At 43.1% G+C, this 25,087-nt stretch overlaps 1 protein-coding gene across 4 annotated transcripts in view; it reads right to left on the minus strand.

Annotated features, from left to right (window-relative positions):
• The window catches only part of LOC133501767 (neuronal cell adhesion molecule-like), a 116,627-nt gene that overhangs the window by 44,386 nt on the left and 47,154 nt on the right, over nt 1-25,087 (minus strand). For all 4 annotated transcript variants that reach the window (XM_061821714.1, XM_061821715.1, XM_061821713.1 and 1 more), the window contains 2 exons: nt 17,689-17,761; nt 17,244-17,319 (listed from right to left, as the gene is read on the minus strand). In XM_061821714.1, coding sequence (XP_061677698.1) covers nt 17,244-17,319; nt 17,689-17,761 — 149 coding nt within the window. The remainder of the gene's footprint in view (nt 1-17,243; nt 17,320-17,688; nt 17,762-25,087) is intronic.

A 25,087-nucleotide genomic window follows, 5' to 3' on the forward strand; every position in this document is an offset into this window, starting at 1 on the left:
GTGGCGAGGATGACTTAAGGATTAGGTAGTACCTTAAAGGTCCGCTGTCATGAAATGCATGATTTTTGGTATGTTATTAATGACAAAAATGGCAGCCGGCATGGACCCATCCATGTTTTCACTGTAAAACATTATTTTGACGTAAATGGCTTTTTGTAACACCCGCCATGAAAATCCTCTCGAGGGATTTGTTTTTGAGAAGAAGCAGGAAGTGACATACAGGGCAGTAGCGCACTCAAGCGGTCTCGTCTGTTTATACTAGTTTTGCAAGCTGGAAGGTAGCTCGTTGTTCCTTTGTGTTGGCCAAAATGTTGGCTCGTGGCTTTGCTGGACATTGCTTGAACACTCGGGAGGATGTTCAAGTTTGCAAGAGACCCGGTTCGTCGGGAAAAATGGATTGCATGCGTGTATGGACGAGAGCTTCGTAGGTTCGAAATGACAGGCGGGTGTGTATACAGCTACTAAAAAAAAACAATAGTTAGGGGGGTACGTAATCCGTAAATCAGGGGTGCTAAATGTGTCGATGTACCACCCCGGCCGAAGCCGTGACTGGCGGACGTGGCACTGGCGGAGTGGCTCATCGCGGCGCCAGGCCGTGGTGGGCTCATCTCCGCCGCATGGAGGTGGAATGGATAGGGAGGCGGTTTGGCCGCGGCGACGCTCGGGGCTGGCGTTGTTTTTATCACCACCGCGCGGAGGTCGATTGGACGGGGAGGCGGTTTGGCCGCAGGCGGTTTGGCCGTAATCCGGACATCATCTCAATATGGCTCGAAACGATAGGCTAGTATTGCCCTGGTCACTTCACTCGGTTGTAAGATGTTCTCTTCTTCTAAAAGAGCTTCCGTGTCGAAATCCTACTTTAAATCCTAATACAGAACCTGAACCCAGTCTCAAATCCCTGCTTTCAAACATTGATTTAAAACCCCAACATTTGTTTAAAACCCCAACCGTGACTTGAAATCCTACGTTAAAACGCTAACTCTGGATCGGAACACTGACACGGGTTTTGAAAACTATATATATGTTGAAAACGTAATGTAAAACCCGACCCCAGAATCAAAACCCTGATTTGAAAGCTAAGCTATGTCTTGAAAGATGGACTTACGACTCTGTCCCTTGTTTAAAACCCAGACCTACAACCCTAATTTGACAGCCAAACCCTTGCTGCAACGCCACTGCCGTGTTCGAGGCTGCTCTTCACCTCCGCCTCACTAACGTCGTGGGAGTCTAGCGTGAGTTTACGAGCTTCTTCTGAGCGATTTTTCCCATTACCACGTCCCAACGTTCCTGTGTCCCCGTCAAGTGTCTCAACCTCGTTTTCATATTTTTGGACCTTGCCTTTCTGCCACGTGTTTTGGTGCCTTTGCCCTTGTGGGGCTGCTCTCCCGTTGTGTGACCTCTGCCTGGAATTAAACCACCTTGGAAAATTATATCACTGCCTCGGAGTCCTGCATTTTGGTCCTACCCCTTGCCGCTTGCTCCTGACCTTAATATCGATTTGAGACCCCATGACTGCAACTACTAATTTTCAACCTTAACCCTGACATGAAACTCTAACCTTTGTTTGCCATATCAACCCACACTTGAATCATTCTGGACACATTTTGCTCAAATTAAAAAAAAAAATAATAATTACTGTCTCTGCTTGTTTCTGATACTAAGGAACCATTTCAACATACAGCAATGCACCTAAACTCGAATTTAGCCACAGTAAAAACTAATGCTTGCTTCCTTTTTTGTTTCGTGTGTGTAAATGGCTTCCAAAGAAAGTCCAAACAAAATGTGCGCATATTCCAAGATGACAAGCGTCTCCTAAGATGAATGCCTGTGATTAGAATTCATCCATATCTAATGTCATGCATAGTCGCTAACATTCCTTCTGTCACACAACACTGTAAACAACGCTTAGTCGTGAACGACTCTGTTGTCGTTTCCCCAAAATGTTTTTCCCATCTCACAAACAATCCGCAACCTAATTGAGGTGCATGAAGTGCGTGTTGATCCAGGATGCGCATTTCGACGCGACCACAAAAGGTGAGGCTCGGAATTGCTGCGCCGGATTGAAGACTGTAGCCGTGCGAATGAATAGCAGGCAGTGTGCGCGGGTTTAATCCGCGCCGGACAAAAGCGCAAGGCTGACGAAACGCTCGCAGATGTGATAATGAATGCGAACGATTGTGAAGCCGCGCCGTCATAATCGAGTGGAGCCGAGGCTCGGGGGGGGTCCCAGATGACAGATTGGCTTCCTGAGTGTCCGTTGCTACGTGCCATTTAGCAGCCACAATTTCAGGCGTGAAGGGGGGTTGATTTAAAGAGGTCGCCGGAATAGCAGAATACTGCATACGGAGATAGCGCACGGCAAAATCTTTGAGAGTGGATGCAAATATAACTTTCTAGAATTGGAGGAAAACAATCTGATATTTTTTGTTTTCGAGACGAGCAGGGAATTAACAGTCCTGTGATTTGATTCGGTGGAACGGTGTCTCAGCTTGTAAAGCCTCACAGTTCTGAGGTCCCGGGTTCAATCCCAACCCTCCCTGTGCGGAGTTTGCATGTTCTCCCCGTGCCTGCGTGGGTTTTCTCCGGGTACTCCGGTTTCCTCCCACATCCCAAAAGCATGCAACATGGATTGGACAATCTAAATTGACCCAAGGTATGGCTGTTTGTCTCTATGTGCCCTGCGATTGGCTGGCAACCAGTTCATGGTTTACCCCGCCTCCTGCCCGTTGACAGCTGGGATAGGCTCCAGCACTCCCCGCGCCCCTTGTGAGGATAAACGGCAAAGAAAATGGATGGATGGATAATTCAATGGGCATTGTTCTGCTCCTTCTGGGGCGCACGCCTTAGCCCTGAACAGTGGTAGTATCACAATATGTGATATACTAGAAGCGAGTTTTGTTAGCCCGTTTATGGCATTTTCCATGGAGCATTTTGCTAGCGGACATCCATAAGACAATGTTATGCGGTTTGGTTAAATACACAATATGTAAATCTCTTTGTTCTATGTTTAGTTTGACAGTAGATTTCAAGTGGGATATGCGGCTAAAAAAAATGGTGGATGGATGGATGATTTGATTCACCAAACTCAATCACCAAGGGTAACGCTTTAAAAAGATGCGAATAATTTCTTGACAATTAAAGGAAGTAAAATATTATTTGAATATTAGCTGGTTTTAGTTTTACTCCAGTTGCAATTTCAGAGTTGCAAAAATATCCAACAATTCTAGAATGAGCTACATAGTCAGCACCCGATTGTGCCAAACCCGCCCACTCCATCCCTCCCTGTCGGTGACATAATAGAAATTCCACACTGCGAAAACGCCACAATCTTCCCATTACCTTTCATAATTGTGTGTGTGTGGGGGGGGGGGGGGTGGTAGGGGTATGCAAATAATTGGCGCAGTTACCATATGAATCGGGGGTCCCCGTTGTCGGGGCCACTGCCTTTCATCCGCGCCATACAATGCCAGAAGAACGAGTGGGCCCTTTAATTCCTCGCATCGGCGGTGAATATGTTTTTAATGAAGAGATTCAAAGGTTGTTACAAAGCTGAAATATCTCAAATAGAGTGAATGGACAAAAGGAGCAAGAAGACGGGCCAACAGCTTTGTTTGGGTCAAAACATAGAATTTGTTCCACAGTTGCAAAAGGTCTTCTCAACTACCAACATGTTGACATTTCGTTGACATGACGAGTCAAGTTTCATGGCCAAATATGTCATGTGCAACTGCCAAGAGGGGTGTGGCCACTGCTCTGTGGGGTGACAACTGTCATTTAAGTTGGAGTTTTTGTCACTGGCATTTGCCAGTTCGTTGCCCTCCGTTACTGAGTTGCATTCATTTCCTGTCGGGCTCTCCACCTCTACGCGTAAGTTTGAGTAACCCTGTTCACAGCGATTCTGTGCCCTTTTGTTTTATCCTGTCCTGTTGAGTTGTTAGTTTGCCCCATAGTCATCGGACCTTGCTGCATGTCTTTTGCATCCCGCCGAGCCTAGCGTTTCTGTCCCTCTGCCTTGTCGGACTGCTCCACCGTCTCTGACCCAGTTTCCAGAATGAACTACATTGAACATTATGCCTCTGCCTCGAAGTCCTACATTTGGGTGCGCCCCCGTACCGGAGGTTCTTGACAAAATATTTATCTTCTCCTCCATTGGTGGGAGTAAACAACTGGATTCCAGTTGACAAACATACAGCAAACATTCACAGGCGTGTATGTTAAAAAGTATGTTTTCCAAAAAATGGGCCTTTTAAAAAGATATTGAAGAGAACCACAACCTACATCAAAAAGGCATTCGACGATAAAGTTTATTTCTGAAAGTTTGACTGCAGTATAAAGTGGAGTAGATATAGAAAAGGAACTAGAAGACGGGCCAACAGGTTTGTTTGGGTCAAAACATAGAATTTGTTCCACAGTTGCAAAAGGTCTTCTCAACTACCAACATCTTGACATTTCATTGACATGACAAGTCGAGTTTCACGGCCAAATATGTCATGTGCAAGGCTCGGCCACTGCCGAGAGGGACGTGGCCACGCCAATGCTCTGCTCACAGCTGTTTCATATTGGGACTGTAATTAGACCGGCATTTAAGTTGGAGTTTTCGTCACTTGTATTTGCCAGTTCGTTGCCTTGCGTTAGTAAGTTGCATTCACTGCCTGTGGGACTCCCCGCTTCTACGCGTAAATTAGAGTTACTCTAGTCACAGCGATTCTGTGCCCTTTTGTTTGAGCCTGTCCTGTTGAGTTGTTAGTTGGCATTATGCCTCTTCCTCAAAGTCCTCCATTTGGGTCCGCCCCCTTACCGGAGGTTCTTGACAAAATATTTATCTTCTCCTCCATTGGTGCAAGTAAACAACTGGATTCCATTTGACAAACATACAGAAAACATCCACAGGTGTTCATGTTAAAAAGTATGTTTTCCACAAATTGTGCCTTTTAAAAACATATTGAAGAGAACCATAACATACATCAAAAAGGCATTTGACGATAATGTTTATTTCTGTAGGTTTGACTACGGGATAAAGCGGATTACTGGAGTCTCTGGTACTCCTCTACTCCTCAAATTATCCATCGGGGGAAAAAATGGGACGGTTTTTACATGTTTCTGGCATCGATCAGTTTCTTAAATACCAATTTACTCTCGGCGCTTGTGGGCATCTGCTACTGTGTCCAGCAATTAGTTTGCTCTTGAGACTCATTTGCATTCTCAAAGCCGGTTCGCCGTGCCGTGCCAAAAACATTCCGGGATCCGGTTGGCCTTCCCTGGCACCCCGGACAATAATTGCCGCGGCTACTTTTTGGAGGCGGCGGACGCTCTTTAGCATGCAGAGTCAAACAACATCGGTTGGATGGGACGGCGGCGTGAAGGCGCAAATCCCCGCCTGTTAAAGCAAAGTGGAACCGAAGGGCGTTTCACTTTCATCTCATCGCATCAGAACCTCGGAACAGAAGAACTTCTCCTCCGAGGCTACCTTGGCGAAATAGTCGGCGATATGAAAGCCCTCACTCATCATCTTGCGACGACGGCCTGTAAAATGTTTCGCGGTGCGTTAAAGTACTTGGCCTGGAAAGAGGCTCATATTGCTGATAAAGGAAATGACCTGAAAAGTTGATGTACTGCATACAAAAAAAAAAAAAGGTTCATTGCAATGAGAGCAGGAATGGGAACTGTCCAATATAACTTTTTTTTTATTATTAGCTATAAATATGCATCAGTACTTGTTACTTTTTCCCATCAAAAAGTCCACAGTAGACGACGGATATTATGAATTGGTTGATTGCTTTTTGGTCTCAAAGTTCCCCGACATCAAATGATGCATTTTAGCACGGGGAGTTGTGGGGTGTTCACGGGTGGGGTGGGGTGGGGGGGGGGGTTTAGTAATCAACATAAAACCAATTTGCTGTGAGGTGACGAGCAAATCCTGTGAGGCGGCAGTGCATGCGCAAAATCAAAGATGAATACAGAAGTGTAAAAAAAAAATACTTTCTTTCATCTGTTTCCTCCTCATTGCTTCACATTTCTGGTAAATAACGAAAAAGTCAGTGTCTGTTATGGATGTAATATTTTATCTTATATTCAGAGAAAGAAATAGATAAAGAAATTTGAGGAAAATGCTGTATTGTATAATTTTTAGAGTAAAAAGTTGGAATCCTTTGAGAAATTTGTACTGTTTGTGACAAATATGATAATATTGTAGTTACCGTAATTTCAGGCTTATAAATGCGGTTTATGCAGTCATGCGGCTAATTTGTGCATTTTTTTCTCTAATGGCTGCACGGGGGCACACGAGCAGATAAGGTAAAAGTGAGACCGGTGGAATATATGTGCCAAAGAAGTGACTTTTACCGGTCCGGCCCTGATAGTGCTGCGCTAGCGTGTTACTGCCGTGTCTCAGTGATTTTTACTGGTATGTTTTTTTTTAACCAGCCCTGTTAGCATGGCGCTAGTGTGCTACTGCTGTGTCTCAGTGATTTTTACCAGTATGGTTTTTTTTTTTAAACCATCTCTGTTAGGACGGCGCTAGCGTTAGCGCAGCGCTAGCATTAGCGTGGCACTATCATTAGTGTTAGCACGGCGGGGCTAGCGTTAAACTCTGTGTACCATCTTTCTTTGTAAAATATGGAAATATGTCTCAGTGATTTTTACCGGTATGATTTTTTTTTTTAACCAGCCCTGTTACCACGGCGCTAGCGTTAAATTCTCTGTGTACTGTCTTTCTTTGTAAATATCTTGTGTTTCAATATTTTATCCCATGTATAGAGAGATATATCACTTTTTAGGGTTAGGGTTAGGGTTTTTTCCACATGCTTTCAACCCTGCAGTTTATGCAATGATGCGGCTAATTTGTGCATTTTTTTTCTAACGGCCGCAAGGGGTCACTCGAGCGGAAAAGGTAAAAGTGAGACCGGTGGAATATATGTGCCGAAGAAGTGACTTTTACCGGTCCGGCCCTGATAGCGCTGCGCTAGCGTGTTACTGCCGTGTTTCAGTGATTTTTACCAGTATGCTTTTTTTTTTAACAGGCACTGTTAGCGTGGCGCTAGCGTTAAATTCTCAGTGTACCGTCTTTTTATGTAAATATCTCGTGTTTCAATATCGGTTTCAATGTGGGCACTTGTGGCTTTTACATAGCTGCGGCGTATGTACGTACCAAGTGGTGTTTCCTTTACAAATGTACTGGGTGAGGCTTATAATCAGGTGCGTTCTGTTGGCTGAGAATTACGGTACTAGTTTTTCATCTAGTTTTACAATCATAGCCTAGAAGTGGAAGTCTCCATTTTCCTGCCATGCTCCCTTTATTTTTACACTTCGTGTCCTCTTGAGTAAAATGTGTCTATTTCTAAAGCAGATGAACAGCTGAACCCTGGTCCTCAGAACTGTGAGGCCAACGCTGTTGAAATTTTCAGTAATTGAAAATGGGTAACATGTTAATTCATGTCCAAATACAGGTGTTCTTCATCCACTCACTGCTGCAATGTTAATAAAGTCAAGTCCAACCCCAGAAGTGGGTTAAAAAACAACAACACACACACACACACAAGAGGCCCAGACGTATTAGCCATCTCCTTGGTAACCCTGAGGAGAAACTGTACACCGACCGGACATCTGCAAACTCTCAAACCTCATCTGAGCTCAACAAAAGAGGTGCGATTACTGGTCTCAGTTTGCTACCAATTGCCAACCGGAAGGCTTAGTCGACAAGTCGAGGGTCTCCCAAGATGGGGGGGGACGATATGTTGGGTTTACTCCGAGCTTAGCGGCGGAAGAAAATCCAGTCAATAAAAAGTCAAGATGCATGTTTTTGAAGCAAATGAGCTCCAGCAGGGGGGAGGTGGGGAGGGGGAGGTGGGGAGATTGTGTGTCCGCCCGGCTCCATTCTGAGTTAACAATAAATCCAATATGGTGAGCTTCTAGGAACACAACAGGGTGTTTCCAGCAAACACAGCCAATTTGAATAGCGCTGATATACAGGAAGTAGAAGCGAGCGAGCGAGCGAGCGGCGGCGGGTCATTTGCGGCTCACCGCCACCGCTTTGTGTGCGGCCGAAATCTGCCGACGGCATCAGATGCGGCGAACGCGCCAGAACAATCTGTTACGGCCAGCCAGTTAGCGGTAACGTGTAATTTGGCCGCTGGGAAGGTGGGAAAGTTGGTGGGAAGAGGTCTAGTGTGTTCGTGAGCCGCATCATATCACCATGATGGGGACCAAAATTAACACAGTTATCTTAATTGTTGGGGATGTGCTAATGGGCACGAGTAAATGGAGGAATATTAGGGGAAAATACAGGTTTAGGATTGGAGGAAAAATTAAAAAAACAATACTTGGAATAAATAAAAGCTATTTGAAAAAGTACAAAAAAATACAACAAAAACATGGAGGAAAATATTTGGACAAAATAAAAAAACAAAATATATTTGATGAAAATATCAAGCATCCTGATTAAATTTATAATATTTGACATAAAAGAAAAATTTGAATTACTGAAATGTTAGAAAATAAATTACATTTTAATGAGAAAGATACAAATGTTGGAAAAAAAACAAATAGTATAAAGATAAATTTTAAAAAATGGGAAAAATGTTTTTAAAAATGCAACTATAAAAAACATTTTACAAAAGTACAATCATATAGAAAAATTTAGAAAACATTTCATAATGGGTTAAAAGCAAAAATATTTGTGAAAAATACAAACATATAAGAAAAACGAGAATATCAATGATTAGGGCAAAATACAAGTGAGAGAGATATTTGAAGAGAAAAAAAAATAATTTGAAACTGCACATAATCCCCACCTGTTTGATTTGGACGGTGGGAAAGCAAACGAGCCAGTGAGGAAAATCCTCGGCAGGTGGGACAAGGTCTAGTGTTATTGAGCGCTCGGTTCTCAGAGTGCCCACACAATGGCCCTCCTTCCACTCCACCTGCGTCTCTGAAAGGTCAGCGTAGAGCGGGGGTCCTCCCATACCTCCCACCCAGCTCCCACTTCACGATCAGCCCTCCAGTCAGGAAACTTAATCAAAGAGAGCTCTCCAAACCCGCTATTGTCTCCCAAAGGCTTTCCCCCGCCGTCGTGGCTGCTCTTACATGTAACACTGGAACGGGAGATGCTCATTACCGCCCGTCCCCGGCTCCACTTTGTCTCTTTTTTTGTGCGCCTGACAGAATAATCCAAGCGGGACAATGAGAGCGCGGTTATGTAAAAGGAGAGAAAAGGAAGAACGCGGAACAAGGGGAACTCATTTGCAGGAGTGAGGTGTTGGAGATGTGGCCAGGAGCCGTCACCTGGAGAGTCTTTAATGACATCTCCCGTCTTTCCCTCCCCTACACGTAGCGGATATTGACTGATGGGCACATCACAGAACAATGTGCGTGAATGTCGCCACGATCCATTAACACATAAAGAAAGCACTGTATTGTCGGCGCCCCCCCACCCCCCCGCCACCGTCCGCCTCTCACTCAGCACCCCCCGCCCCGCCAATCCTCGAGCCAGCTCCATTGAGACGCGGCAGGTGAATACAAATCATTTCCCCTCGGCTGCCTTCCAAAAGGAGCGCACCGTCCAATCTCGGCCACACAGGACACAAACAACGGCGCTTTCACGACGGTGAGAAACGTCAAAAATGGGATATTTGTAAAAAATGGAAGACACCAACCATAGATAACTGTGGGGAAAAAATACTATGCAACATCGATTAGCTCACTTTGGAAGTATCCAAAGCAGGGGTGTCAAACTTATTTTTGTCACGGACTACATTGCAATGACGCATTTCCCCCAGAGGGCCGTTATGAATGTGAAACCGTGAAAATCTTTCACCTTATCATATTTACAAATGAAATTTGTGAGCTAGATTTGTAATCACAAATCAAAGGGAAATGGGTTTTTTAACTATCGCTGTTGTTTGGGCACAGAATAGCGCTTGCAATATCCCAATGTTATCATTTATGACAGTGATTTCCAAACTTTATAGAGCCAACGCACATATTTTACAATAGAAAAATCCCACGGCACACCGACAAAAGTAAATTTCACCAAAAATGGATAGATTAATTACTGTATGTACTACCTGCCATCTGATAGAAGAGGATTTTTTTTGTTCTGTCTGTCATTTTGCCTCACTGGCATAAATAGATGAATAAAGATACATTATTTCTTGGAAATGAGTTTTTTTTGCAATTACATAAAATTGGATAACTTCCCACAGCACACCTGATGAGCGCTCATGGCACAATAATGTACCTCGGCACACTGTTTGGGAATCACTGATTTATGATATCTTTAAAAACTACGGACGTTGATACTCATAATTTGCCTTCGCGGGCCACATAGAATCAAGCGGCAGGCCAGATTTGGCCCCCGGGCCTTGAGTTTGACACCTGTGATCCAAAGAATCTGTTGGGTTCCTATTTTCTACAGACACACAGAAAAATGGGTCAAAAACCATCTAAGTAATTCAAAGGATACAAAAAAAAAATTACTAAGATGCATGTGACTAATTCTTGGACACATGATCAGGAAACACCTCTTAAATCAGACACCAGGTGAGACAGCCTGGTCCCCTATGAATTTGGATTCGATATCGTCACCACAGCATATTGCAGACCGTGTTTCCAACTCAATATTCCAATCATCAAATCAGTCAATCTAAAAAAATTAAAATAAAAAAAAAACGTCACATATGCTACAGGAAAACAAAATACTCAAATACGAGGAAATAAAACATGGGAAAATACAAATACATGAGATAAAAAGGAATGACTATTAGAAATGATTTGAATAGAACACAAAATATTGAGCAGAATTTACACAAAAAAGGTAAATATTTCACCAATATTATAAAGTTATTTGACCCGAGATACAAACATATTGGGAATATAGTTCTTAAAAAAATGTGAAAAGACAAAAATATTACAAAAATTGTCCCCCTACAAAATAATAAATATTACAAACTAGTTATAAGACTCATATGTTGGAGAATCTTCTATTTCTTCCCACAACCCTCAAAAGCTCGCGTTTCGAAACGGAACCAAATTATTTATCATGCATGTGGTGAAGAAGCTCAATAGTCTCTCACGAGCAAAACACGGATGCCATCGCTCAAGCTGTCACAGGGCACAAAAAAAAGCAGCGGCTGCAGAAACATTTGTGAATGTGCCGAGCGGCCCGAATGCAGGCCCTCCTTTCAGCCAATTCTGAATGAGCTTTGATTGCGGGAAGCTTGAACTATAGGCACGTTTTTTGACAACTTGCGTTTTCATATGCAAAGCTGAACAAATACCCGAGACTTGGGAAACATTCCATCAAGGGTGACGAGGAAACATCGGAGACTGAGTTTGAACGGTGAAGGGTTGCGAGCAATTCTCATTTTAATCCAATCAAAATCCAAAGTTGTCTCACGAAATGATCATACATATATTTTAACTACCTTAACAGGCATTTTCCAGTCAAGTTTTTTTTTTTTTTTTAAGATGAGAAACAGGGCCAAGAGTGAACCAGTTGTGGAGGGAGTTAAATTACAAAACTGGCATAAACGATCTAATCATATTCAATGACGCTACTGAAAGATTTTCTTCTTCTCTGTCATGCTGATGTTAGTCTCAATGAAGACAACATTTTCCACGGGTGCGAGTATGATTGGTTGTTGTGCTCTGCCATTGGCTGATCCACCAGTCCAGAGAGTTCTCCACACCCCCCAGCTGGGATGGGCTCCAGCTCATCCGCGACCCTAGTGAGGACAATCGAGACCAGGAAATGGATGGACTGATAGCGTTGCTGAACTTTTCACTGCATTTGTCAATTTATTTCTGACACAGCTGTTCGTCGCCACGGGGAAGCCTTGGATGGATGACAACCTGTCATTCGATCACGGCGCTGACATATGGGAACAGACAACCATTCACCCTTTGAAACATTTGGACTTGGTCTTCAGTGAACACATGGTGGAAAGTGGGAGTATTTGGAGGGAAACACCCAACAAATGTGGCAGTATTCCATTAATTACAGTGAACGTTTTCCATCAAATCAATTTAAAGTTGTGTTTCTGTCTGTAGCTCTTGAGGTTGGACTGGACAAGGTGAGACCTTCCTTCTGGGTAGGACACCAGTCCTTTTCCGGTGCTTGAATATGACAAGTACAAATGAGTGTGATAACGGGCGTCAGTCCTGCAGATCGACATCGCATGACAAATGACTACATGGTTTTCACGGTCACACACGTCCATAAATGTTCCGGTACCAAAGAGCCATCCATTTTCTTTGAATGCTTTTCCACAATGGTGATCGTTGCGCTCCATCTTAGGAGCGCGAACATGATTCGGCTCATTGGTCGAGATGACTGATACGTTCGCGAATGAGATTGAATGACGCCAATGACAGACCTCGACACCAACTTCAATTATTCCGGTATTAACACCGTGTTCCGGGCATGTCCCACCAGAAAGAGACCCCGAGGACGACCCAGGACACGCTAGAGAGACTATGTCTCTCGGCAGGCTTGGGAACGCCTCGGGATCCCTCCAGAAGAGCTGGAAGAAGTGGCTGGGGAAAGGGATGTCTGGGTATGCCTGCTGAAGCTAGTTCCCCCGCGACCCGAGCCAGAAAAGTGGTAGATAACGGATGGATGGATATTTTTAGAATGTTAGAGGAAGCCAACGCACCTCGAGAAAACCCACACAAGCAAGAGTCACACTAGGGACTCGACTGTGAGCCAGACATTTGACTGTGTCACCCACATATTGCTGGAAAATATGACGCTTGGGCTAACACTAACCCTCGGGATCTGACTTTTTACAGAGTTTGCAACTGAATTCGTGCAAGGAACCCATTCAACCCAAATGACAATGCAGGTGTTGTAGCCAAGTACGACGGTCGTTATTCGGTATCAAGGTCCAGAAAGTGAGCCACATTGGCCAGGGCGCTCTACAGGTGTTCCGCCGGCAGCCGTCAGGGTGCTCATTCGAGATGGAACTATGTGCCTGCGCCACGCCTCTCCACCCCTGGAGTCGCCCAAAGTCTCGAACCCCCAAGTACGAATGGTCAACCGTTTTTTTGGCCTCCAGAATGACCCACGCCGGCCGTCCTGCTCCAGAATGACAATGCATGTGGTGTGGTTCACTGATTTTCCGGCATGGAATTTTTTTCCCCTGCGATTGACTGGCAACCAGTCCAAGCTATGTTTTGTTGAAAGCTGGAGTTCCCAGAGTAAACCAAAAAACTCAGGTTCAAATCCGGGAACGTTCGACTATCACATAGACGTGATGACCACAAGGGTAATGCATTAGGTAGTAAATGTGTATTGGAAATTGTCCATCCATAATTTATAAAATGGCATTGTGGAGAAAACAAGCACCAAGTATAATATGAACATGTAGCGATATGGAAAGCTGCGACTACTACAGTGTAATAAAACAAAACGAAAGGGCTATAAATGGAATCTATTTTCTGTTCCAGATAGTGAGAGGTTGGTTCGAAGAGGGGGGGGGGGGAGAAAGCTCGGAGGAAGGTTCCACAGTTGGAGAGGTTTAAAAAAAAAAAACAATAAAAATGCAGCCCCTGATAATGAAAAGTATCATTTGTGACTCTCCAGGCAACGTGAGAGTGAGCCGTGCATGAAGCATGAACTTTCCCTGCTATGCTCGAAGACGGCGGAGGTACGAGGAGGAGAGCCAAGGGGTTCCGTCGGCCTCGCTCACGTCACCGGGCTGCTTTTCGCTCTTCTTTGCGTTCAGCCACGCAGTGACTTTTTAAACACAACAAAGCTGAGAGGACCGTCAACACATCAGAGGAACGTCAGAGAGACGCTGAAGAGACATGTTGGCACCCACCTAGGGGCACCCCCTGTCAGAATCCACCTGCTCAAATACAGAACTGTCAGATCTCTCCTTTCCAACAACAAGCCGGTGTTCCTCATGTTTATAGACAGACACCTTCTTCACATCTTTTCCATATCTGGGGTCTCTGTTTTCACCAAATGTAGCACCCACAGTTGATCCATGTGATTGGATGAATTAGTGGCTCTACCAAACACTGCGTTGACCAGTCACAATTTAGGGTTTCTCGTTAGAAATATGTTTAATATTTACGGTTAACTCTTTCTAGCAGATCAGGGAAGACAAACAGTTTTTTAAAATGTGTTTTTACACATCCAAGAACATAGTATGATTGCTCATGACAACCTTTTTTGACATCTGCTAATCAGGTCTTGCCGACTATCCGGAAAAAAAATGCTCAAATTCGTAACAACAGAATGAATGTGTGGACCCCATTTACAAGAAGCTGCTTTAACCAACAGGGATCTTGTTGTGAAATCATAGTCCAGTGTGCTTTGCGAGAACAACAATTATCGTGACACGATATGCTATCGGTCTGAAGAGGTTAGCTCGGATGATCGATGCAATGTTTGAAATTTAACACGCAAACAAGGACGTCACAAACAGAATCCTCTGCAGCCTTCTATGGGACAACCTGAGACCTGAATGCCACCGGCCACAAAGGCTGTGTCACGCCTGACTGGGCTTCAAATAGTCAGAGCGTTGCACATTGGAAAAAACGTGGACTCAGCCTCTGGCCTGAAGCGATGCCATATCGAGCCGCTCGTTTGCCATCAACAAGCAGAGGTGGCAAATGTAGTCACATTTTCTACTCAAGTACAAATACGGAGCCGATATTTTTATAAAAAAAGAAATGTTGAAGAAAAAAAAGTTTTTGGAATTGGAGTTAAATTCAAAAGACATCAAAAACAAATACCGTATTTTCCACACTATAAGGCGCACCGCATTATAAGGCGCATAGAATAGACGCTACAGTAGAGGCTGGGGCTACGTTATGCATCCATTAGATGGGCTGCGCTAAAGGCTCAATATTGATCTATATATAAGGCGCACCTGATTATAAGGCACGTTGTCAGCTTTTGAGAAAATTAAAGGCTCTTAGGTAGGCCTTATAGTGCGGAAAATACGGTGTTCATAGAAAGAACAGCTCGCTGAAAAATCTACTTAAAAACAGTATTCAAGTAGTTGTACTTGACTAGTTTGCGAGCATGACAGTCACGACGAGAGAAAATAAGAAAACAGCTGGCAAGATGATTTCATTCAAGCCAAGAAATGTTCAAATAGCGCAAGACATTGAGTGCGTGAGTGCAAAGGTGGCGACGGATGAGCTCGTAGCCGTCACAAGCTTTTAATTCTGCCCTCAGTCGTGCGTGCTGCCTCTGGGGCTCGTCCCCGAGGCCGAGGTGCGAATCCTTTTCTTCACACCCGGCTGAGTCGTAGACTTTTAGCACAGACGGCGTCACCTGCACTCACGCGGCTTTAGCTCGACCTGTTCTGGAATCTCAGGCGCAATTGAAGCTTGGTGAGATGAAGAGATGAGCCCGAGGTGGCTTAGGATCCGTTTCAAAAGAGTCGATTGACTACTCTACTGCAAATTGAACGCTTTTCTGCTTCATGCCAGATCAGTATTGCCACTCATGTGGAATATCAGTCTTGCCTTTCATAAATTCATATTTAGCTGGTATTATACCAGTACTGAATCTCATTCATATCAGATCCGTAAAAAACATCACTCATCTTTAACTATCTGGAATCCTATTAGTGTCACCATTATTTTTGCATACCTAGCTGGTGTCATATCAGTGTCACGCATCATTAGTCCTTATTTATCTGGTATTACATCAATATCGTCCATCACTTGTCTTTTATAAGTTCATATTATATCAGAGCACCCACCAATCGTCATTATCTCACTATTATCACATCTGTGTTGCCCATTACTTGTCTTTTTTGAGGGATCATCAAAGAAGTCGTCCCAAGAGTTGGTATCATATCAGTATCAGCCTGATCTATTTGGTACAGTATAAGTGTTGACAACTCCTGGTATCATATCAGTACTGTCTACCACAAGTCCTTCTCTACCCGGTACCAGTATTAAAAACGATTGGTATAATTTCAATGCCCACCATTTATTGTTCTGAGCTGTCGGTCAACGTATCAGTACCACGCATCACTAGCATTTATCACTGATATCCCATCAGTTTTGGCAATCACTGGTACCCAAAAAGTATCAAGTCAGTATCGGCCATGATCTGTCTCGTATCATATCATATTGAAACTGATTGATATCTAATCAGTATCACCCATTAGTTGCCCGCAACTGCCTAATATGATAGTATTGACACTCATTATTATCATGTGATTATTGCACATCACTCATCCTTATCAGTTGTTTTGCAATGTTTGTATTGGCTATCATTGGTATCAGTCAATCACGATCAGTATAGTATTTTTATAACCTATCAATGATCAATGGAATCATATTATCATTGACAACTACTGGTATTGCCACATCATCTATGATTTCATCCATCCATCCATCCATCCATCATCTACCGCTTTTCCAGGTCGGGTCGCGGGGGAAGTGGCTTCAGCAGGGATACCCAGACTTTCCTTTCCCCAGCCACTTCTTCCAGCTCTTCTGGAGGGATCCCGAGGCTTTCCCAAGCCAGCCGAGAGACATAGTCTCTCCAGCATGTCCTGGGTTGTCCTCGGGATCTCTTCCCGGTGGCACATGCCTGGAACACCTCACGAAGGAGGTGTCAACACTACACAGATATTACAACATTGCCCGTGACTGTTTTTATATCAGTTTGGCCAATCACTACACCTCATCTATCTGCTATGAAATCTGCATTGAAAAACTCTCAACTTGAATCTTGAAGATGACTGGTATTACACTTCCTTGTCCTTTTCTGTCTGGTAGCATATCAGAAACGCTAATCGCTGGCATCACTAGTCCCACAATGCTCAATGTAGACTACAAGTGCTATTTTGAATTCCTTCCCATCGCTGCCCACCATCACAGGGTGGGCAAAGATAAGAGGGTGTGTTACTACGGTAACTGCTGCGTCAAAAAGGCGGTTGGACTCCTGTGCTTCCAAATTAGCTCCGATACAACACAAAACCACATTGCCAGTGGACAAATGCCCGAAAAACACGCGCTGACCTTTCCATTTAGAACAAGAACAAAAGAGAAGGCATCGCTACTGTTTGCAAGCCTATTAGCTCTGCGGAGTGTTCTAACATAATGTTGGAGGTTGTTCAGAGCCAGAGGGAGACCCTTTACCAGATACGGCACACAGACTGACATTTGTGCGATCGCATGCTGTGGGAGGGGGGAACGACACTCGAAGGAACAGTCGGTCCGTTCTGGAAAATGCAGACGTCTTCCAGAGAGTCAAAACAATTCCGACTTACCAGGAAAGGCTTAAATCCCCGCTCCCGTCCTCGTTCTCGGATGTCCAACCTCTTGTTCTTTCTGTTTTTCTCCAATCTGTTTGCAGAAAAACAAACAGGTCAGCACACTGTGTATGTTTTAGTCCGTTTGTTGTTCAGGATTCGTCACTTGCATTGTTTCTGTCAACAATTGATTCTGCATTCATCCAGTAGACTGTCCCAATTTACATTGGGATAGAAGTGGGTTAGACCTACCCTGAACAGGCAACTCGTCAATCCAACACTGTATTTCAGCTCTGGCTGCTTTAAAAAGTGATTTTTAAATAAAGTTGAATTGAGTTTAAACGATTTTTATAATGGATGGTTAATTTCCAGTCATATAATTTGGTATTATAGAAACAAAGGCTAGTGGCTAGCACCGCTACCTCAGAGTTCTTAGAACTATGGTTTGAATCTTGGGCCTTACCTTCCTGTGTGGAGTTTGGATACTCTATCTCTGTTCTTGTATGTTTTTTCCCAGCAAGTCTTCCTGTTTCCTCCTGCAATCCACAAACATGAATGTTTGGTGAATTGAAGACTCTAAATTGACCACAGGTGTGACTGTAATTGTCCGGCGACCACTTGAGGCTATACCCCGTCTCTGGCCCCAAATTCAGCTGAGGCAGGCTCTAGATCACCCATAAACAACCACAATAAAAGGAAGACAGGTGCAGTATAAAATCACTCAAATTCGATAAATAATGGGATAAAATATTCTTCGTTAAAACCTCCACCCAAACGAAATTCTCATGCTGTGTATTTGGCAATATTTTAAATCCCAACAGCAACTCACATATCACATCATATCGGTAAAGAAAATCTAAAATGATAAAAGTGAGGGAGTGAGACACATTTCATTTCCTTAAAGAGCTGCTGTCATCCCCCTTTTGTTCATCTCCCCTCATCACCTCCTGTCAACTTCCCTGTCCAGGTGATCGTCTCATCTCTTGTTCTTCTCCTTTCCACCCCTGCTGACTTCTCTCACCCGTACTATTTTTATATCGCACTCCTTGTCCATCTCCCTGTTTAGTTTTCAACCTGAAGGTCAAGGAGACAGCCGTCACGTTGCGTGTCGTTGAAAATAAAAGATGGGTACACACATTCTGACTTCTAAAAAGTGAGGATCCACATGACGAGAAGAAATCGCGGGCAGGTGGATTGTTGCCGGTCTTACGTGTGGTGTGACAAAATACGAAGTAGCTGAAGAAGACTTTTGACTTTTTCCCATGGGAACCTTTTCACATTTTAGACTTATTGTGCTCTTGGACTTTTTACTGCGTTTTAGTGTTTTTACGGTCAAGACATTCTATTCATTTTCACACATAACATTTTACGTGCTTCAAGTCGCTTCCTCACCGGATATAGTTCTGTTTCGCAGCACGATCAGTCCTTGGCTCAGCCCAACTCGGCATTGACTACACGTGGGAAATAATACAGATTTTACATTGATTGTCGGTCAAAAATGTTTTCCGAGCAGATCAAGCAGGAAGACAAATCAAGATAAAAATTGCTCAAGGTACCGTATTTTCCGTACTATAAGGTGCACCGGATTATAAGGCGCACTTTCAATGAATGACCTATTTAAAAACTTATTTCATATATAAGGCGCACCGCATTATAAGGCACATAGAATAGAGGCTGGGGTTACATTATGCATCCATTAGATGGAGCTGCGCTAAAGGGTGTGTCAACAAAACCGATAGGTCAGTCAAATTTATTAATAGATTACAAACCAGCATTCTGACAAATCTGTTGACCAAAATGAATAAACAGTTGTTTTATTATTTTCCCCGAGGAAAAGTCAGTGACGTAGTATTGTAGTATTCGTAGTATCGGAGTCATTTTGGGGAAAATGGAGTCGGCGCCTGCTTACCGTAGTAGCGAGACCTGTTGCGGCTCAATATTGATCTATATATAAGGCGCACTGGATTATAAGGCGCAGTCCGGAAATTAAAGGCTCTCTTAAGTGACTTTGGAGAATCGGACCAATGCTGACTTTGTTTGGAAGGAGGAAAAAAGCTTGAAGATGACTCATAGGTGCGTACTCCGCCTAAGAAGAATGAGCGTGTTCTGTTTTAGTCTCGGCTTCTACAGTATCTATTCTGTCCGATATTCCCGTTTCTTTCCTACCCCAGGCTTCTCCTCACTCCAAACCTACTGGAATCGAAACGTAAAAGGATCGACGCCACCAAAATTTATGTGCAGCAGATGCTTATCGACTTCATGCTGAGGGTGAACCAACATCAAATGTTGCCTTTTCCCCACTACTCTACGAGACACGACAGCTAAATGGCCTTCCAGCATCCCGTCACTGACCTGATGCTATCAAAAAAAGCAAGTGCTGAACTCGAATAACAGGGAGCCGGCCTGACAGACAATTTGGCTCAGTTGCCATGGAGATGTAGGGAAGGACTGAAAATACTTTTCCGATGGGTCACACTCTCCACCTAATGGGGGCGCTCTCGGGGTTGGAGGCGCCGATAACCACCTGGAGATAGTCCGAGTCTTTATGGAGGATGTGACAAAAAAGGGAACATACTAGCGGTGCCAAGCAAAGACCTCGAGTGTAAAGACGACCATAAAGAATCCTCACAATAACGCTGTTTATGACCAGAAGAGGCTGAAGCTAATTAAAAACGACATTGTGACTCCCCTTGGAGATGCTATAAAGTGTTTTAACGTCTTACAGGGAATTGAGGAGACAAACCAACTGTAGTTCATCTGTTTGCAACTTTTTATGAAGGAAAATGTTCCGTAGTACATCACTTGCCACACTCAGTAAACGTCTATTATATACAGTACGACTACAGAAGCAACAAAACAAGAGGAAAATTGCCACTTAAAACAATGTAAAGGGTCGTAAGAAAGCCAATGCCGGTTGACACTTGGCTAAATACTGGATTAATGGACAGCCGGCTCGAGCCTGGCGTAGAGAGAGACAAATTATGGGCAATTTTGCATCCTTAACAAGACTCTGCCAAGGCCGAAAACATTTGTCATTCGCAGGATCCTAATAGCTCAAAGTCAGCAAATTCATCCAGATGCGAGGGACCAAAGCCGAATAAAAGCATTCTTAATCACAAATATATCACCACCTCATAAAAGTGTCTCAAGAGGATTTATTTCAATTCAAATGATGTGAGACTCACCACAAAACGCCATGGAAAATCTTCACAAAAGATATTATTTCGCTCATTATAACTGTTCCAGATTTTAACTATTCATTTACTTTAGATACTATACATCCTGTAAATAAGGGGTGCCCAGATTTTTTTACCCCAAGATCTACTTCTCAAGCAGCCAGCCTCTCGCGGTACACACAATTAGCTTTTTGTGCACTGTATTGTCTGTGCTTTCATCCTGGATCAGGATGTGCCAAGGTGAAATCTGAAAATGACACACCATCTCATCCCGCGCTTTCTACTTTGGCTTCAGACCAGACCTTTCCCACTTGCAAAAGAGAATATCTCGTCCAGTTTAACCGCTTTTTCTTCGATTATTCAAATACTCCCTCAGTCATTGTATCTTAAAACAACAGCATTTCTTTTTTAACTTTCTCCATTAATATCGAAAGTAAACATAAGCAGCAAGTCTAGCTCGTCTTTGCTCTACGTTGCCCAGACAGTGTTGCTAACTAAAGCAGCGGTGGTTGATGCCGTCATTATAAAACACATTGATGGGCTGCGTAAGTACTGTAACATTTGTAATTATGAATTTACGTCTTTAAGACGGAGGGGGGGGGGGTTGAGGGTTAAGGTAAACTAGGAAAAAGAAAGTGTGGCGGAGCAGTGGTCGTCGTTAGAGAAAGTTCCGTGTGCTGCCCGAAAGAAACCAGTGGTGCCTTCTTTTCATTTTTTACAGTACATATGTGAATTATGCCATTGGCTGTAACAACCAGTCATCCCTCACTCAATGAATCGCATTGCAAAATGCTACAAACTGAAGCTGTATGTTATACTTTCAATTTGCATTGGAGTTTTTTTTTTTTGCGCGCAACGCAGAACATCTGTGAAGACTGCATCAGCGGTGTGCAATTGCGCACGTGCACAGTTTAGAGGGAACATTGGCTGACGTCTGTTTTGTTTTTTGCACACCGTCCCGCGATCGACGCATTGAGCACCCCTGCTGTAAATAGTACTATTAAGAAACATTAAAAAGAAACTTGGTTAGGAAGTTGCAAACTAACACATTAGCACACATCGGCATGATTAAATTTGCAATATACAGATTATGAAGTCAAGGGCTTTATTCTGCTAAAAGTATAACTTCATTTGTTAGTTCATTTATGATTTGTATGTAGAGTATTCCTTAAAATACATACAACAAAGTACAATAACTTCAACTTTGTCGAGGACTTCTCATTTTTTTCTCAGGGAGGTCCTGATACTACTTTGTGCATAGGAACGTTCACAAGAGAATGTGCACCAATTCTAAGCTAGAACTATGCCTCATCATGTGTGCAATTATTTTGGGCCAAAATAAAGATGAAATGAAGACATCCCCGCAGCTTGAATAAGCTCGCCGCAGATTTCCCCCTAATGAGCGTTTGTGGAGTTTCTTCTCCTGGGTGTGTTGTTTTTTTTTTTTATGTGCATCCATGTGAAGGGTGGGGGGGGGGGGTCGTCTCTGTTGACCTGAGGGTTTAATTTTAGACTGGCGCCGAATGAGAGGCAGAATGCGGTTTACGGACGATACGGCTCTCTCCTGACGAATCCTAATTAGCGGCAGAGTGGAAGACAAGCGTTGCGGCCGGAACACAATCGTCTCCTGCCGTGACTTCATAACAAGGGATTGATTGAGATGTGCCCTGACGCAGTTACTTGCGAGTCGTGCTGACGAAAGAGGAAAGGACCTCATTTACTAAGATCCAAAATAGCGGACGCGAAATTACGGCATTTACTCGAACAAATTGCGCACACTGTTGGCAAAAGGTGTGAGTGGTGGAGAGCGCCACATTTTAAAGAGGGTTTTGTGGTTTAGGTAGCGCTGATGGTTTTCGCCAACAATGTAAATTTGAGGAAGCCAAAAATGAAGTTTGAAGTGATGGAATAGGAAGTGTTAATGGAAAAAGCAAATAAACATTACGGAGTTGTAGAATGCGAATTTATCACACTGATAATTTTGTGGAAGTCAGCAAGCACATAAAAGCCATGTTTTTGTTTGATTGAACTCATGCCAAGTGCGTGGGATTTGGTTGCATCTGCCCATCATGGGGGCCAACTGTGTTAAAAACCCGGGACAGCATCCTATTCTGCCTATTGTTGGAGAGGCCAGCACCCAAATAATTTTGCCATAGGTGATCTAGCATGGCTCCTTCTTGTGATTGACATCATGTCAGCCCTTAGTTCATTCAGTGGTTCCACATTTTAAGTGCTCAGTAGATGATATGCTGCAATTATTTCAGAAGTATTTACATGAGAGGAACTCATATGGGCAATTTATCGTCTTCGATGAACCTAGCATACATGTTTTTGGAACGTAGGAGGAAGTAAAACAATTGGACAAAACCTACGCCACCAATATTAACAAAAGAAGGGTGGTGCCGGTATTCAAATCCAGAACTTCTCAGCTGTCAGGTGCACAATTGTAATAAGAAGATTAAAGAAACCCAGTTATGAGTCTATTAATTACTGTACCTAGTGGAGTGCTTGCTATCAAATGCACAAGAACAAACAAAAGCCACAGCGTACAGTAAATGCTATACAAATGTAAGCCACAACGTAACCCACAAACTGCAAGATTCAAATTGGTAAAAACACAAAGTAGCTTTTCTAGTGTGTAGGGAAATTGGAAATGTTTAATGAAAACTGGGGAAAATCCATGAATTTGTCAAAATTGAAGAAGAAAATGCGAATCGAATTTGGAATACATGAGATCACGAGCGCTAACTTCTTAATACACAAATAAAAACATTCACTGAGAATGTACTCAAGCAAAAGAATAGACAATTATAAAGTATATATTGCATACATACTATATGCCCAATAAGAAGTGTGTCCTTCATATACTTCACAAAATAATTTGCAACGGCAGCGAGTGGAATACTGCAGAGTTTACCGGCATTTCAATCAATAAAGGGGAAAGAATCAGTCCAGGCCAACTCAACGCTATTTGGGTCATTCCAGAATCAGGGGGACAATTTAGGCACCAACATTTTTGGAAAGCAGGCCATTTATTTGATATATATCTGTTATTTTCAAGAAAAATGAGTAATAAGTATAATTAGATTTTGCTCTCAAACAGCAATGATACACATTATGAGATATTTTATTTCTTCCTCTATATTTTGCCGTGTGGCACAACCCTGTTACAGATACTTGGGTACCTGAAAAAGTTTTTTTTTTAAGAATAATTGCTTCATGAATATTTTACATGGAAATGATAAAAGATCTCGTTTGAGTTTAAATTTAATTTTAGTGCCGTTCTAATTTTAGTCACAGGGTTTCAAGTAGGTTTGAGGTTGCAAAGTAACGCGAATGTTAGCAATATGGTTGAAGAGTATATGCTACCTGTGTTAGCTGCTATGCTAACTGGGCAAAAACAATGACTAAACAATGTTAGCTAAACAATAAAAATTTAAAAGATAATTTTTGTGTTTTTCTAAAAACATGAGTTACGGCGTACTATTGGTTTGAGTGACAGACTACTGCGGAAAACAATAAAAGACTGTGAAAAACAAAAGTTAAAGGTAAAAAGTAACTTCAGGGCAATTTGTTTGAGGATGTTATTTCTGTTGAGTCATGGAGCTCACTTTTTTGCGCGTACTTCTAGGTGGCAAAATGTTTTTAAGAACAAGGTTGCATATGTGTTGCCAATTACCATTATTTAAAAGATGTCTCTGATCAAACAAAATGCTTCAACAATTACATGGAAATCATCAAAAATATCATAACAAAGAGCTTATTTATTGTCTTCTGTTGTTTTTGATATGAAAGTTGGTCATCAAGTGTGTGTGCGTATGGGGGGGGGGGCTAAATTAAGGGGTGCTCAAGAGTTGATTGGTGGTTTAAATAATATTCAGGAATAACTTTTATTACAACTGCAGTTATACTCTGGACCTGTACTGTAAATCAAGCCTTATTATTATAATCATTAAAAAGCCACTGACTTCTTTTTACACTTGTGAACCGGCAACAGTTTATCTCTTGATCAGATGACTTTAATTTCTATTACTTCCAATTGTGAGAATAAACAAATGAGAGGCTAAATTAAACCCCAGAAGCACGACTATAATCATTATTCGCCCATTTGCTAATTCTAAAATACTGCTATATCAACACATTGTGACATTCCCAAATGTGACAGCCGGTTCGTTCAGCCGGTTCAGAAAAGATGTCGATGGTAAAAAGCAGGACAAAAATCAACATCACCCCGACGGCGAAACATCGAAATCACACTGCAAGTTTTCCAAATTCCTCACTTTGAAAGAGGTCATAAATGTACCACGGACTCTTCCAGAGCACCGGAGCCAATTCAGTGACCGGCTCAGCGCTCACTGGTTCCTGATGATCAATTCCACAGCAGGTTTCTTTGCCCCGACCGAGATTAATAAAAATAAATACATCACCTTTATCCGAGCCAATATCATAAATCCCCAGAGCGGCCGGCGCGTCAGAGGTCAACCGACATAATCCGGCGGCTCGTGTAGTCCTCGGCGTGTCGGAGGCGACTGAGTGACAGCAGCGGGAGGAGAGCGGGTTCCCTCTGAAACGTCGCCCTCCCCTGATAACCCTCCCGGCGGACCCCCCACCCATCCCTCGCTCGTCCCTCCCCTGAGCCTGCCTCCTCTGTCACAGTGGGATTAAAACCAACCTTTTTGTCTCCTG

The sequence above is a fragment of the Syngnathoides biaculeatus genome, chromosome 6 (genome assembly GCF_019802595.1).
Source record: "Syngnathoides biaculeatus isolate LvHL_M chromosome 6, ASM1980259v1, whole genome shotgun sequence".
Classification (NCBI taxonomy): domain Eukaryota; kingdom Metazoa; phylum Chordata; class Actinopteri; order Syngnathiformes; family Syngnathidae; genus Syngnathoides; species Syngnathoides biaculeatus.